We start from the raw sequence: 14,328 nt of genomic DNA, 5'->3' as shown, positions 1-14,328 counted from the left end.
GGCAGGAGAAAGGAGGGAGGGAGAGAGAGGGAGGAAAGAAGGGAGGGAGAGAGGGTGAACAAACCCATCTTACTCCTTGGCTGTAAAAGGCAACACCACCAATACATGGATTAGGCTCAAAAATCTCAAATTATTATCAGACCCAATAACACTTAAATGGCTCTAAACCTTCTACTAATCATTTTCTACCTTCAAGGGACTTTAATCATGCCACTGAACTCTCTTTTTCCATTATCAAAACCACACTCTTAAAACAGCATGTCATCTCTTAAGTGTTTTGTGATAAACTGGGTGAGCATAAATGGTTCTTACCCAATCTTAGCCTGAATCTGGAAGAACCTGTCATGACGACCTACTACATGAAGATTTGGTTTTGTTTATTCATAATGAAATACTTGATGCATAAAGCTACTTCTACCACTTATTCTTTTGTTAGTTTGAACAAAAAGGCTGGATGGTATAAATGTAACTTCAGATCATAAGTTCCTAAAGATCAGAAACATAAACTCTGAATTAAATCCTATTTGACCAATGCCTATAATAGCAAAAAAAGTAAATGTGTTCATAAATTGGAAGGTAGTGCTTATAACCTGTTAAGTTTCCAAGTAACCACAAATCCCTGAGGATCCAAACCTGAGGTTCCCAAAAGTATGTGAGTCCAAAATGGGACAACGTAGTCCTCAATGGTATCAATATTTCAGAAAGCCTAACAAAACCATGTATTTTCTCACACAAGTCACAAGGACTAATTGAAACACTAAATGCCTCACTAAATGAATATGTTTAACACTGCATTCTGAGGTATTCTTTTCTGGTTATTCCTTTTTGTTGTTATCTTTCATGGCAGCAATGAGAAAATGAATTAAATTTTAAAATAAGTATTTAGTTTAATAGACAGAATGTTAAAAAATTATGAGGTCTGTGGGGCAAAAAAGGATCTATTAGCATGGAGGAGGTTAGGAACCCCTGGTGTAACCTCTATTTCCATTTTGATTTCTCTGCCATTGGATTTCACAGAGAAATCTAAATCATGGGTCAAAAACTCTCTTAGTCCAATCAAATTTTTAAAAAAGTTTCTTTAAAAAGGTTAACTCATGTACACAGTCTCCAAATATATGCTTAATATGATTATTTCCAAGACACAACTTAATGACAGCCATAAAATAACACTTGCTGCTTTGTGGTGAAGCAAATTTTCTCTTGCTGAAACACTGTTTTCAGAACAAGTAAGCTTTAATTACAGATTTTTAATTATTACTGAAAATTCTTTGCAAAGGAATACAAGATTGGGTCTTACAAATATTTCACCATAGAATACAAAATTTATGGCAGAGAAAAAACTAATCTCGAAGTATCTGTTAAGAGAGGAAATGAAATCAACATACTTGTATTCAAGACTAGTGTCAAAGCAGCAGTTTTCCAGAGCATCCAAGGACTTCATCAGAAGAAGGTTCATCTGTTGGCCAGAAATATCACTAGGTAAAGACCAAAGGGGGAAATGAATTATTGAAAGTCATTCAACTGAATAAATTACTTACTATATAATATTTTGCTCACAATGTTTTACTGAAAACGCATTCATTTCAAAAAACATAAAAGTAACAATAATACTGATGATTTATATATACTTATTTTGTAGATAGAGAAACTGAGTCAGAGAATTTATTCAATACTTCGGTTTCTGAACATTACAATTATTTGAAAACCAATAAACCTTAAAATTGCTACTTTCATGTTTTCTCAGCCCATTAAAACTTTTTTGTAATTGAAGTATATTTGACATGCAATATTATATTAGTTTCAGGGGAACAACACAGTAAGTCAACATTTATATACCTTAAGGTATGACCACAATACGTCTAGTAACCATCTATTGCTGTACGAAGTTATTGTCATATTATTGACTATATTCCCTGTACTGTACACTACATCCCTGTAACTTATTTTATAACTGAAAGTCTGTACCTCTTATTTCCTTTTACCTTTTTCATCTATCCCCCCATCTTTTCCTCTCCAGTAAACATCAGTTTGTTCTCTGTATCTATGAGTCTGTTTCTGATTTATTTGCTTGTTCATTTTTTTTTAATCCTACCTATAAGTGAAATCATATGGTATTTGTCTTTCTCTTATTTCATTAGCATAATACTCTCTAGGTCCACCCATGTTGTCACAAATTTAGCCCATTCACATTTTAAATCACTAAAAAATAAGAACCGAAGTCAGAATTCCAAAACTAACATTTCTAAGAATGCTGAAATTATTGTCTTCTGAATATTTAATAAATCCATTAGGCTGATATTATCAATAACCATTCCAAATCTCTTTTTGTGCAAAGACATTACTTTTGATTTCATGTCTCAATCATAGAGGTTTTAGTTCTATTCCTTTCCTTACATTGTTTTAAAAGCGGGGGGAACACCAGCCCTATAGTTTTGTCTACAGTAATTGATGTGATTTTGTAATTGTCTTGGTGAGAACTATGACTCGTATAGTAAAATAAACTTAAAAGAGGTTTGTTGTTTTTTTTTTCCAGGCAGAGCTATGGGCTTCATCACCGGCACTTGATTATCAAGTGTCCCGCATGTCACCTCTCGTGCAGCCGCCTCCGCTGTGCTCCGTGGAACGGGGCCCCAGGAACGCCGGCCACTCGGAGGGCCCTTTCCCTGTCTTTTCAAACCAACACTACACTGGTTTGGCTTGAGGTGAAGGATTAAATTTTGCAATGAAAACACACACATGCACACACACAATTTTAATAGCTTTAACTAAATAAGTCGTATTATAGTTGTTCTCTGGAGTAAAATATATTTAAATATGCTAAACAAATGTTAAAGTACTAGTATCCTCTGGGAGTTACAACAAAAGCAAGGTTTGAAAAAATATGCTTTCCTGAATAAATTCTAGACTGGAATTTAAATTCATGTGACTTCTTTTCATAAGCTTTAGCAAAAAAATGGATCGTCACAATTCTCTTTTACAAGGTGATTTTTCATTCTTGAAACTAATTGTTTCCCTTTAAGGGGTTATTTTGGGTCACTTATTAGATGTCATTCACTAGTCAGAGTCGACAACCCTCAAAACATTTACCTTAATTTCAGAAAAACAGAAACTTTCTCCAAAAATGTCATTATCGGATGGCATTGTCATTATCTAGCAAAATATTTCTTTTTAGTACCAAAGGGATATATATTTCAGATTCCTCTGCTCCAAGATAATTAGGATGGTGGGAACCAGGAAAAATTATATTGGTGGCCACAGCAGCCAAAAGGAGGATCAAACACAGGGTCATTAAAACAAATTTAAAACCTGCAGTTATTCTGAGGGCACTTAGCCATGGGAAGGGCTTCCCTGGGTCCTTCCCCAGGGTTTCCTGCAGGTGCAAAGTCAAGTAAGAGAAGGTAGCAGTGGAAGACAGTTTAGGAACCAGGGATGAATGCCTTAGGTGAATCACCGTAGGTTTCTCCAGGTAGTATGATTAAATTAACCACAAATGCAAGCCTGTCAAGCCCTAAAACCAGCAGCAGCTCATGCAAAACTCATGAAAAAGGGAGCCACAAGATGGAATGAGTGGCTTGGAATTAAACTGCCAGGGCTTATTTTTAGTTGTAAAACACATTACTTGAAAAGGTACTGAAGAAAGGGCATGAACACAGATAGTAAAGAGACTACCATTTGTGGCATAGTGGCAAAGGAAAAGAAAAACCACTTTTAACTTTTAAGTCTTCAAAAATACTTTGTGTTCACATACACACATTATGTAACAGTTAATTCACACGCAAAGGGCAGCTTTTTGTTCACGTCCAGGCCTATACACACTAGCACTGGTGAATAGAACAAAATGGATATTCTACAAACATTTCATTTATGATCACAAAGACTAAGCCAAATCTTCCTAATCATCTGATGGATGCTTCCAAGAGCTGAAATAATTATCTGAAATACGTTATTTCCCTAGATCAATAGCAATTCTCATAAAGGTTTCATATATTGGTATTTGTACAAAACTATAATTACAAATGAAACGTAACCACGGGTTATACACTGAAATCTAAATGTAGCATTGTGTCGTCCAGTTTATCCACATCAACAGCATTGCTTGCCTTTGCACAGACAGTTCGCTTCTGCTAACCAGGGAAGTTTAACAGCAGCTCACTCTACAAAGGAGGCCCCTCCCTAATACCCTATTTCCAATGCCGGAAAATGGGGTTAAATTCCAATTCAGTGACATCTAAATATTCATGATACTCAAATATTCATGCTCTAGCACACTACACTAAATTTAGATGTATAAAATTCTAAGATTTATTATAAAATAAAAACATGAACAACAAAACTAGACTCATGTAAGGGAAAACTCTCCTATTGAGTGGAAGTTTCCACCTGGGTCTTTGACAGTCTATTAGCATGATTCAAGGGTAAAGCTAGCAGGCCAAAAAATGAGCAGACTGAATAAACCACGCAGTATAATATGCACAGATGAAGACTCTTTAAGGATTATAAAACTGCAACCAGGCACAGGTTAAAAGCAATATTTAAAACGGGGTACATTCAGTTCTCAAGTCATTCAGTGATTCCCACATCTTCAGGCACAGGGGACACCCCAATCCTTTCCTTCCATTTTACAATGACATCAATAAAGGATCAGCAATTATTTTTACCCTTATAAGCCAGGAACAAAAGCAGCTTTTCTTTATTTATAGCACCATAAGATCAGCCTTCTCCTCATATCTATTACATAGATGTATTCAGGGCTTTCATCTAAGCATGAAATGATTTTCAAGTCATCTATCACTTTAATAAGAGCAACCCTTAAAATACATTAATATCTATGTGATGATATTTTAGAAAGACAAATTCACTCATAAAGAATACATGATCAACTTGTCTATCTCAAAAAGTTCAGCATGCACATATTGCTCAGATAAAACGCTTATGTATGTGTGTGTGTATGTGTGTAAAATCCTCTACTATACCACAAAGAGGAAAAGCAGGGCTATTTTAATAAACTGTACCTGAGTTTCTCCTCACACAAGCGAGAGAGAAACATCCCCAAAGCAAGGCCCATGTGGATTTGCACAGCTTGAGACTCATCAGCGCTTGGTTTCCCAGGTAACCTGGCAGTCAGCATGTTCAGGATTTCCTCAACCTTCTCTTTGCAAGAGATAATGAAAACTGGCACCAGGAGAGACAAAGCCGCGGCGGCCGCAGAACGGGCGATGGCACTAGCTGTGTTTTCACCGGAATAGGATTTCTAGGACATGCCAAAGAAAGAAAACAGGGGGGTGGCCTTTTGTTTAAAACATGAAGGAAACATACCTATCACAAAAACACTATGCAACAATACAAACTTCTCTTAGATCCACCCCTGCCAAGTATAAAAATAATTTTAAAAATCTGTTTTTGTGTTTGTCTATAGGTTACAGTTTCACTCTTACTGCAAAAAATAGCTACAAGCAATCCCTTAACTAACAATATCCTTTCAAATTTGAAAAAACAAATTATAAGTGCCTCCTTTTAAAGGGTGTGAAGTCCCTCGCTAGAAAGCTTGAAAAAATTTCAGTGTTTTGAAAGCCCATGTGTGTATATAATGAAAAACCCAAAGTGAAGCAATCCAAGCTTGGAGAAATCACTAAGCCACATTATAAATGTCCAGAAAGCCAGGGGTTTTCTAGGAGAGAAAGAATGAGGTGGGATTGGGGGATAGGGGAACAGTTTAAGTTTAGTATGGAGGGACAAGTGTAAATTTAGCATAGGGATCTATTGGCAGATCTCCCAAAATCTTTGGTGGGAATGTTTCCCAGTAGATGGATTATTTCCTACAGGGGGTTAATTCCTTTTAATTAAAAAGGAAGTTGAAATCCTAAAAGCCTCTGGTTACAAAGCAATAACCAGCTATTGAAAATGAAATGGAGAGCCCTTATATGCTCCTTCCTATATGCAATTATGGGAAAAGGAATGAATAACAGCCCTAATACCATAACGGGGCAGCTGAATATGAACAGCTTCTAACAGAGTCTCATGTTTGAGAGCTCCGCCAGGCATTATATACACTTATAAACATGTCTCAAGTGGGAAAGAAAGTCCGTTTATCACTCCTCACTCTTACCCACTTCAAATTTTCAGACACAGCATAAAGGCCACGTTGTCTCTTATAGACCAAACACATTAAAAATGTTTTTAACTCTATACGCATTTGCTCTCTAAGCTTTAGCACTTTAAGGATAAAAATCAAGTATGTGCTAAGCATTCTTTTAGTTAATACAGCACTATTACGACAATACTACTCAAAATGACCCAGCTGCTAGGACACTGGAAATATAAAAAGTGACTCTTGAAACAGAGATTTGAAAAAGTATAATAATGCAAAAATCACAAAGGTAAGAAGCAATAATGACCTAGCTAATGAGGAGATTATTTTTATTGATGAACAAGAACTAAGCAGTGTTATTAGGAATCGATACAATATCCTGTCCTGCTCAAGATCTAAACCAGATAGTTATTGCAAAGACCTCCATATAAGCTAATAAATTTTTCATCCATCATTAAAGAAATAAGAACACTTCGAAAGAGAACAAATCATTGTAAAGAAAGCATTTCTGTGAGCAAAACCTACCTTCCAATTTAATTCTACATTACCTACTAAGGCATTTTACTGCCCTCAAGTACAGTTAAAATCTAGTCCCACACCCTAAGGCCCAGATGAATACATACCAGGCCCTGCAAGGGCAGGAGGACAGAGGTACAGGGAGAACACCTAAGGCAATGGAGTTTCAGGCTGAATTCATGATCTTAGCAACTGGTCAGGACCTGTGCTATATTTTTATTCTGATCAACTATAATCCTCTGCCACTCAGCTGATTGTCCCATGATCACTATAATTCCCACACAGATAAATAAAGCATTCACTCCAGCCAGTAAAGGGAAAATGAAACCTAAACAACAACAAAAAATGTGTTTTCAATTTGCTTCAAATCTTACAATATAAGCAAGAAGAAAATGACTAATAGGTGCTTTGTTTTGATCAATGATATTACTTCATATTTATAGAGTGTTTCACAATTTTCAAAAGGTTTTTTCCATATGTTATATAATTTGATCCCCACAATCTTTTATAAAGTTGGCAAAACATTAGTTTTTACCTTCATTTTACAGATAAGGAAAGTAAGATAATGGGTTAAGTGTCAGATCAACAGAAACAAAACTAATCAAGGGTGAAGCTAGGGTTATAATCACTATACATGATAGTGCTCAACTGCCTCATTTTATAAATAGGGACACAAGGGTCCTCAAAGATTAAGTGAACTGCCTATGCTCACATCTTCTGAAATGGTAAAAAAATACAAAACAAAACAAAACAAAAAACTATGACTAGATACTTAAGGTCTCCATCATCAGCCAGTGTTTATTTTACTATAACTGTAGCTCCTGACTCTGACTTACACATTAGAATAACCTAGAAAGCTTCCGAAATGATGATATCCAGGGCCTATCTCTGAGCAATTAAATCAGACATAAGGCCTACACATCTGTATCTCATATATATATACACACATACATATATACACACACACGCATATTTATGTACATATAAATATATATACATACATATTTAATATACATATTTATATTATATTAATTAATTTATTTAAATATCCCCAAGTGATTCCAATGTACACCTAAGAATCATTACATGACATCATGAATTTCATGTGAATAATTGATATGAGCAGAATCAACACAAGTTTGCCAATCATCTTTTATTTCTCAGACTTACATAATAAAACGAGGAGAAAAGTTGTCCTCTGGGTTGGTAGTGGTTGTCCACAATGACCAGGAGAGTATCAGATACCATGGAAACCCACTCTTTCATTGAAAGGAAATTAGGTTGAACCTGCAGATGAAGAAAAACATGAAATGATAGTGGAAAAACTAAAAAACCTAAACACTGTTTCTAGATTTAGGGTATAGCCCCACTCTGTATTAAAAAATGAAGTGTTGTTACCAGAATGTAAACTTCATCTGCCAGGACTAAGGAGATGGGTAGGCATTTGACAAACAGACACCATCACCAGCACCCCAACAGGAGTATTTACCTTTCATACAAGACTTAACAGAGGTGAGAGGATGGAGGATACAAAACAGAACGCATTCGAGAGCTCCTCAGAGCTCTCCTGAGTTCAGTGAGAATAATGTGGAGATTAAAGGGAGAGATGTACAGAGAAGGCAGTCAAAATTTCTCAATTCTATGACATTATTTCACGAAGGAGGCAATAAAGCAGCTAACAAAATTTTGAGCATTATCACTAGCATTTCTGCTATCACCATATACTTACCATGCAGGAAACATCACAACATTTTCCTAGCTAATCAGTTATAAAAACATAATTGATTTTCAGTTTGGAAAAGAAAAAAGAATATAAAACAACAAAGCAAAACAACAACAAAATCCAACTCATTGAAAAAAGACCTTGGTTTTAAAAATCACTCATGACCATGGATGTCAAAAGCATTCATTAACTCACATGGTATTTTCAGGTCATGCAAACTAAAGGTCAGTATAGGGTTAAGTAAGTAGCTCCTTGGAATTAATTCCTTGAATGAAACAAAACCGCCTTCTTAAGATCATTAGCTGTTTGTCATATGCAGATTTAAATGAAGTTTGAAAACTTCAACTTTAATTAAGTAATGAGATCTTGAGTTTGTATTGAGTAATAGCTAAAGCCAAGGTCATCAAGTATAAAAGCAAAGCCCCATCTCTGGGCTGTGTGGCCTCTCAATGTTTTGTGTACTCTGTATTACAGTGCAGAACAAAAGAGTAGGGGAATAAAGAAGATTTAGAAGGCCTGGAATTCAAACTCTGAACTATTAGCCCCATTTTTACTGAGGTAAAGTACACCTGTACAACTGCATGGCTCTTTTTGAAAGATACAAAACATTTCCTCTCTTGAAAATTTCATCTTTCTCATCATCAAAATAAGATTCTGGTTTTAAAGGTAAATTTTTATATAGTAAGTAATTACTATTACATTTTTATCCTTCATGCAATAACCCCTTGACCCCTTTCCCTTCCCCACATGCGATATATATTGGTAGCTTTTGCCACATGGCATCTATTCTCTTATCTACTAGTAATAGCACCCTTTAGGGAATCCCCTCCCCCATGATTTGAAGCCTGGTTAAATGCTCAATGAAGCTACCTGTCCTACCCAACCCAAAGTGTAGGAACGCATAGAACTCTATATCTTAAGTGAGTGATGCAAAGACAGTAAATGAGTAGAGCTGATCCAGCCCAGCGGGGTGAGCGGGGAGGTCTGATGAGATGGCTTATGGCACCTGTTCTGGACTCCCCAAGTTGCCTTGGTTACTGTTCTTCACAAAAAACAATTTTTAAGTTCTGTTTTCAGTCCCTTGGGCTTTCCGATTCCTTATCCTTCTAGTTCCTTTTTTAAATGAGGGCCATTTTCTTTGCTTACAACCAAAAACCCCACCATGAAATAAAGCAGTACAACAGGGCAGGCTGGCTTAGCAGTTAGTAACATAAGCTCTGGAGCCAGACTGCCTGGGCTCAAATCCTGGTACTGTCATTTGCTGTGTCACCTCAGGGAAGCTGTGTAATCTCTCTGAGCATTTGTCTTTAATGTGGGAAGGAATCTTATACCTAGGTCCTGAGTGGTTGTAAAGATAAAATGAGTTAAAAAACAGTACAGATGATCCATAAGACACTTTGTGGGGACAGAAACAGGCTGAATAACATTGAATAAAGTCCAGTTTTTGCAGCAAGAAGTGATGAAGTATATGGTGATGTTGACAATAATGGTGACTGTTATTGAGAGGTTAGTACCGACCAACCACTGTGTTTTCCATATATTAATTTACTTAATCTTTAAATAATCCTATGTGGTTAGTACTGTTATCCCCATTTTGGATGGCAGAATAGGCTCTGAAAAGGGAAGTTACCAACAGCAGACCATAGAGCTAGTAAGTGCAAGTATTAGGATTTAAATGAAGAACTCTCCTACTCCAAAGCCTATGTTTTTAACCACTAGACTATATTGTTTCCAGATACTAATAGCTACTATATAATGGGGCTTCTAAGAAAAATAAATCCACGCCTTTTTATTTTGACAGATATGAATTATATGAAAAAGTATATTGGAAATGAACATTGGCCAGCTCACCACATGTTTAATTAAGAAATAAATGCCTTGCAAAAATGAATAGGCACTTTGTCATTGACATCTACAATTAAAATGCAAAGTATAATTTTTTTTTCAGTCAGTAAACACTGCTTATTTATCATTTCTTGACAGCATTGTTCACTTTCAGTAAGCCTAGTTAACCTCCTGAGATTGGTTACCACTGATGTAATCACAAAGAGACAACCCCTGTTGCATAAAATTGGTACCTTCAAATTGAAATGACCACTTAACTGTGATGGAGAAAGCAAAACAGAAAAACTGCAAAGAAAAGTATCTGAAAGACACTGTAGCTCACAGTGTAAAGGCCCATCAACCAGCATAACTTGGGGCTGCAGACACAGACTCTAACGTCTTGAATTCAGAGCCATGCTTCCAGAGACTTCTCACTCTTCAAATGTCACACAGCCAAAGCCCACTGATTCATATCTCCCTTAGCTCACCTCCAGGACCCCCTCGGCATCTGAAGAGAGGCTGGCTTCATGTTTGGATACGACGACAGCAAGGCTGCTTAAGGCTAACAGTGCATTGCCTTTAACCACTGGGCTGTCCCTGTTTAAAACAAACAAACAAACAAACAAACAAACAAAAATTCCCAGAGAGGATTTTGGGGCATTAACTGGAAGAAAAGAAGGAGCTATTATAGGGAGGGCACATGAGGTCAAAAAGAACTTCCACTCCTTCAATGAGTCATAAACACAGGTCCGTTTGTTCCCTGATGCCAGCAGCTTCTTTCCAACTTCTGACGTTGGTACTGATTTTTAACTCCTTTTATAGATGGAAGGTTGGTCTACTTTTTTGTAGCTTAAAAATCCAAGCACATCTATACCTAAGTTCTTCCTAAAATTTTTATTTCCTCACGTGACATTACATTTCCTAAGCTATCTTCTTCTGTCATCTTTGGCCAATACAAATGTATTGATTTGTTCTGGAAACATGACCAAGGACAGTTAAGTGAACAGGCCCAGCTGAAGGGAATTGGCCTCTGACTTTCTTAAAGCACAGGTGTGTGGAACCAGCTTCCAGTGAACCACTTCAGACGGCATCCTTTCCTAGCAACTTCACAGACTGGCAGCTTTCCTCACTCACTATTATCCTCCCCTTCCGTCTCTTACCACATCAAAGACTGCAACCTTAAAGCCAATCTGTAATGTAATTTTGAGATCCTAGAAAAGATGCAAACTACCCCCCCCCAAAAAAAACAAACAAAAAACACCTGTTTTTAGGCTATTTGGATGGAGTGTTTCCCTTTACATCATCCAAAAGGTAGTTTTCTAATATTAGCAAAATCTTAAATTTGACTTCTCAACTTCGTATCAAGAAACTGAGCATTTTTAATATATTCACCACTTAAAAATACACATTTAGGATTATTCTATAATTCCAAAATTTGACACTATGAGATATTCTTGACTTGTCCTAACAGAACTCAAGGAGCAGAGCACTCATACTGTCGGATAGTTCAGTTCTCAGTGTGAGCTAGGTATAATTGTGGGTTCCCATAAATACAAAGAATGTTTCCCTAAACCTAGACTTGACACCTGAACTTGAATAAAGTACTGGTCCCTGTTTACCCTAGTGCTGGAATGGAACAGATATGTGGGATAAAGAAGACAGAGTCATGACTGAATGTGAGCTAGTGAGTATTAAAAAATTAGTATGCACATGTGTCCTTGCATTTTTGCTTCCATTCAGTAAGAATAGGACTCAGGATGTGCCATGTTCAAGTTCTTCCATTTATCTATTCACCCAATCCTTCCTTCCTTCTCTTTCTCCCACCTGGGGGTGGTTAAGCTCAGTGAAGTCTTGCCCTGCACACTTGGTCATTTTGTTCACCAATTTGTTTCTTAATTCAATCCTCTATGAGACCTGCCTTAAGTTGATAAGACAACAACATTTATATTGGGGGGTTGTGCAGGGGAGAAAATAGGAAGGAAGACTTGTGATCCAAGCAGGTGGCCTCACCGAGGTTTTGCTAGAGTTCTGCAGTTGGGATTACTGGGAACTCATATGCTAATAATGAAAGAAGAAGCAAGGCAAGACCTGGGTATTCCTAGGTAGCGCAGCCATTAAGTCATTTAACAAAACCAAAATTAAATCTTTTATTTCTCTTATCTCTTTCCTTTAGCTGAGAATGTTCTAAGCCTGTCTTGCTACGAAGTGATCATAAATTCCTAAAATTGGAAAAAAATAGTTTTAAATTCTCAGTTATTTGAGAATTAGATCCCCAGTTTTAATCACCTCGTAGAAAAACTAAGATGGTCACTAGAAACCCGGTACCACATCTTTTAAAACAAGGCTAGTAGACAAGATAACATAAAAAGTATCTTTTTAACTTTGAATTCTGAAAGAGAATTTAGCCTCCATTTTAAAACAGTGCCCTAAATAATTTTATTTCAAAAGTTTCACTGGTCTTGACATTCCAGAGCATGTATTGTTTCTCATAAAATGGAGGAAAATGTACTTAAAGCCACTGCTAATTAGAACTTGTATTACAGAGTAAATGAAAATTTGAACATTAATCTTTGAATAGAAAAAATTAGTCCACAGTCCACTCAGTGCATGCTTAGGCCAAGCTCTATGTTTCATAAAGGTACAATGACTATTAGCTCTTGATCATCTATGTATTCCCTACATGCCTAGCACAGTGACGTATAGAGAGAAAGCGCTCAATACATATTTAGTGAAATAAATTCGAGGAGGAGCTGGCCAGGTGAAAATCTACAACTGGTTCAGCAAAAACTCATCACACTGTTGATCAAATAACTATCTCCTACAGTCAAGCAGAAGTAACTAATTTGCATAATGACATGTCAGCATCAGTACAATATTTATCTAGGCAACACCACTGACATTTTAATTAAATTGTCCTTTGAAACAAACTGATGCCATTAACCTAATTAAAAAACACGTAAAAGGATGAGCTATGATGATGCTTTCTCAGGGACAAAGTATTATGTTATATATTAGTAAAGTGACCCAATCCCTAGGGGATTTTTACAGTCAGGTTCAAATCTATCTAATTAATAAGAGTGAAAATAAACTTACATCAATCATCAGGTTTTAACTGTGCTCTGATTTTCCTTTAGACCTATCCCAGGCGCTTTAGAAATAAACGCTCTCAAATGAGCAAATCAGTCTAATCCTGTAGACTGATGTTTTACTTCCTGCATTTAACTTATGGCTCAGAACAAAATAAGTCCTACACTGGCCCAGACCAGCCTGTGACGGCCCATGGTCCAAGGAACAGAAGACTCAGCAGCCAGGAGGCAGTGGTGGGAACTTCACATGGTTGGTTGAAGGAAGTCAGAGGGAGAAAGTAAAGGGAGGGCAGCAGAGTGATTCTCTCCCTGCTCTACCATTAATTCTTTTGCCTCTAGACGTTAACTCTCTCTTATCCATTTGCTGTCATGCCTAGTATTGTCAGGATTCCTTTAATAAGTTAAGGTCTATAAAGTGCTTTGAAATTTTTGATGAAAAGATAACACCATGAAAACATTTAGAATGAGAACACTCACTTCTTTGGTATTGAAACAATGAAACAATGCTTTGGAAATCGAAGATTAAAGTCTTGTTGAAATAAAATTTTAGAATGGAAGAATATAAAAGCTACTAGAGAGGTATAATTATAGTTTGTTTTAAAAGAAAGATGCTCTTTTCTTCAGTATACCAGCTTTTTGCTGCAAATACCAGAGCACCATTTTTAACAGGATGTAAGTATGTAAGTAGACTAATATGATAGAACAAACTATGAAAGGTAAGGTCAAAGGCAGCTTCCACCGCAGCACCTCCTCCCTTCCAAGGCGCAGTCCAGTGCGCTCCCACTGTGGCTGTAATTCACCGAACTAGATAAGCAGAAACAAATGAGTTCCAATAGAAGCCTCTTGGCACTTTAGTTTTCCTTTTGTCAACAGATATGTCCCAGTGCCTCCTGCAGCACTGAGAGTATTGGGAGGATTACCACTTTTATTTGCTTTCATTCAGGAGACAGGAGGCTGAGGAGTCATCATGTACTGACATTAGACGCTACAGTTAAGTGCCTGTTTAAGAAATTACTGGTAGAAAGCTAACTCTAAGGTAAATCATTTTTTTTTAAGGCAAAATCTACTTAGCTATAGAGGGATAAACTAAA

General features: G+C 36.7%; 1 protein-coding gene across 1 annotated transcript in view; it reads right to left on the bottom strand.

The window, feature by feature from the left end:
* The window catches only part of FOCAD (focadhesin), a 321,816-nt gene that overhangs the window by 51,558 nt on the left and 255,930 nt on the right, over positions 1–14,328 (bottom strand). Inside the window, exons 25-28 of the mRNA XM_054583210.1 lie at positions 10,640–10,748; positions 7,775–7,891; positions 5,013–5,251; positions 1,386–1,475 (exon numbers count right to left, since the gene is read on the bottom strand). Coding sequence (XP_054439185.1) covers positions 1,386–1,475; positions 5,013–5,251; positions 7,775–7,891; positions 10,640–10,748 — 555 coding nt within the window. The remainder of the gene's footprint in view (positions 1–1,385; positions 1,476–5,012; positions 5,252–7,774; positions 7,892–10,639; positions 10,749–14,328) is intronic.

Source organism: Pteronotus mesoamericanus, unplaced genomic scaffold (genome assembly GCF_021234165.1).
Source record: "Pteronotus mesoamericanus isolate MK-2021 breed Mesoamerican mustached bat unplaced genomic scaffold, CSHL_Meso_final contig_73, whole genome shotgun sequence".
Classification (NCBI taxonomy): domain Eukaryota; kingdom Metazoa; phylum Chordata; class Mammalia; order Chiroptera; family Mormoopidae; genus Pteronotus; species Pteronotus mesoamericanus.
Note: the sequence above shows the minus strand (reverse complement) of the source record. Positions and strands in the feature narration are given on the sequence as shown.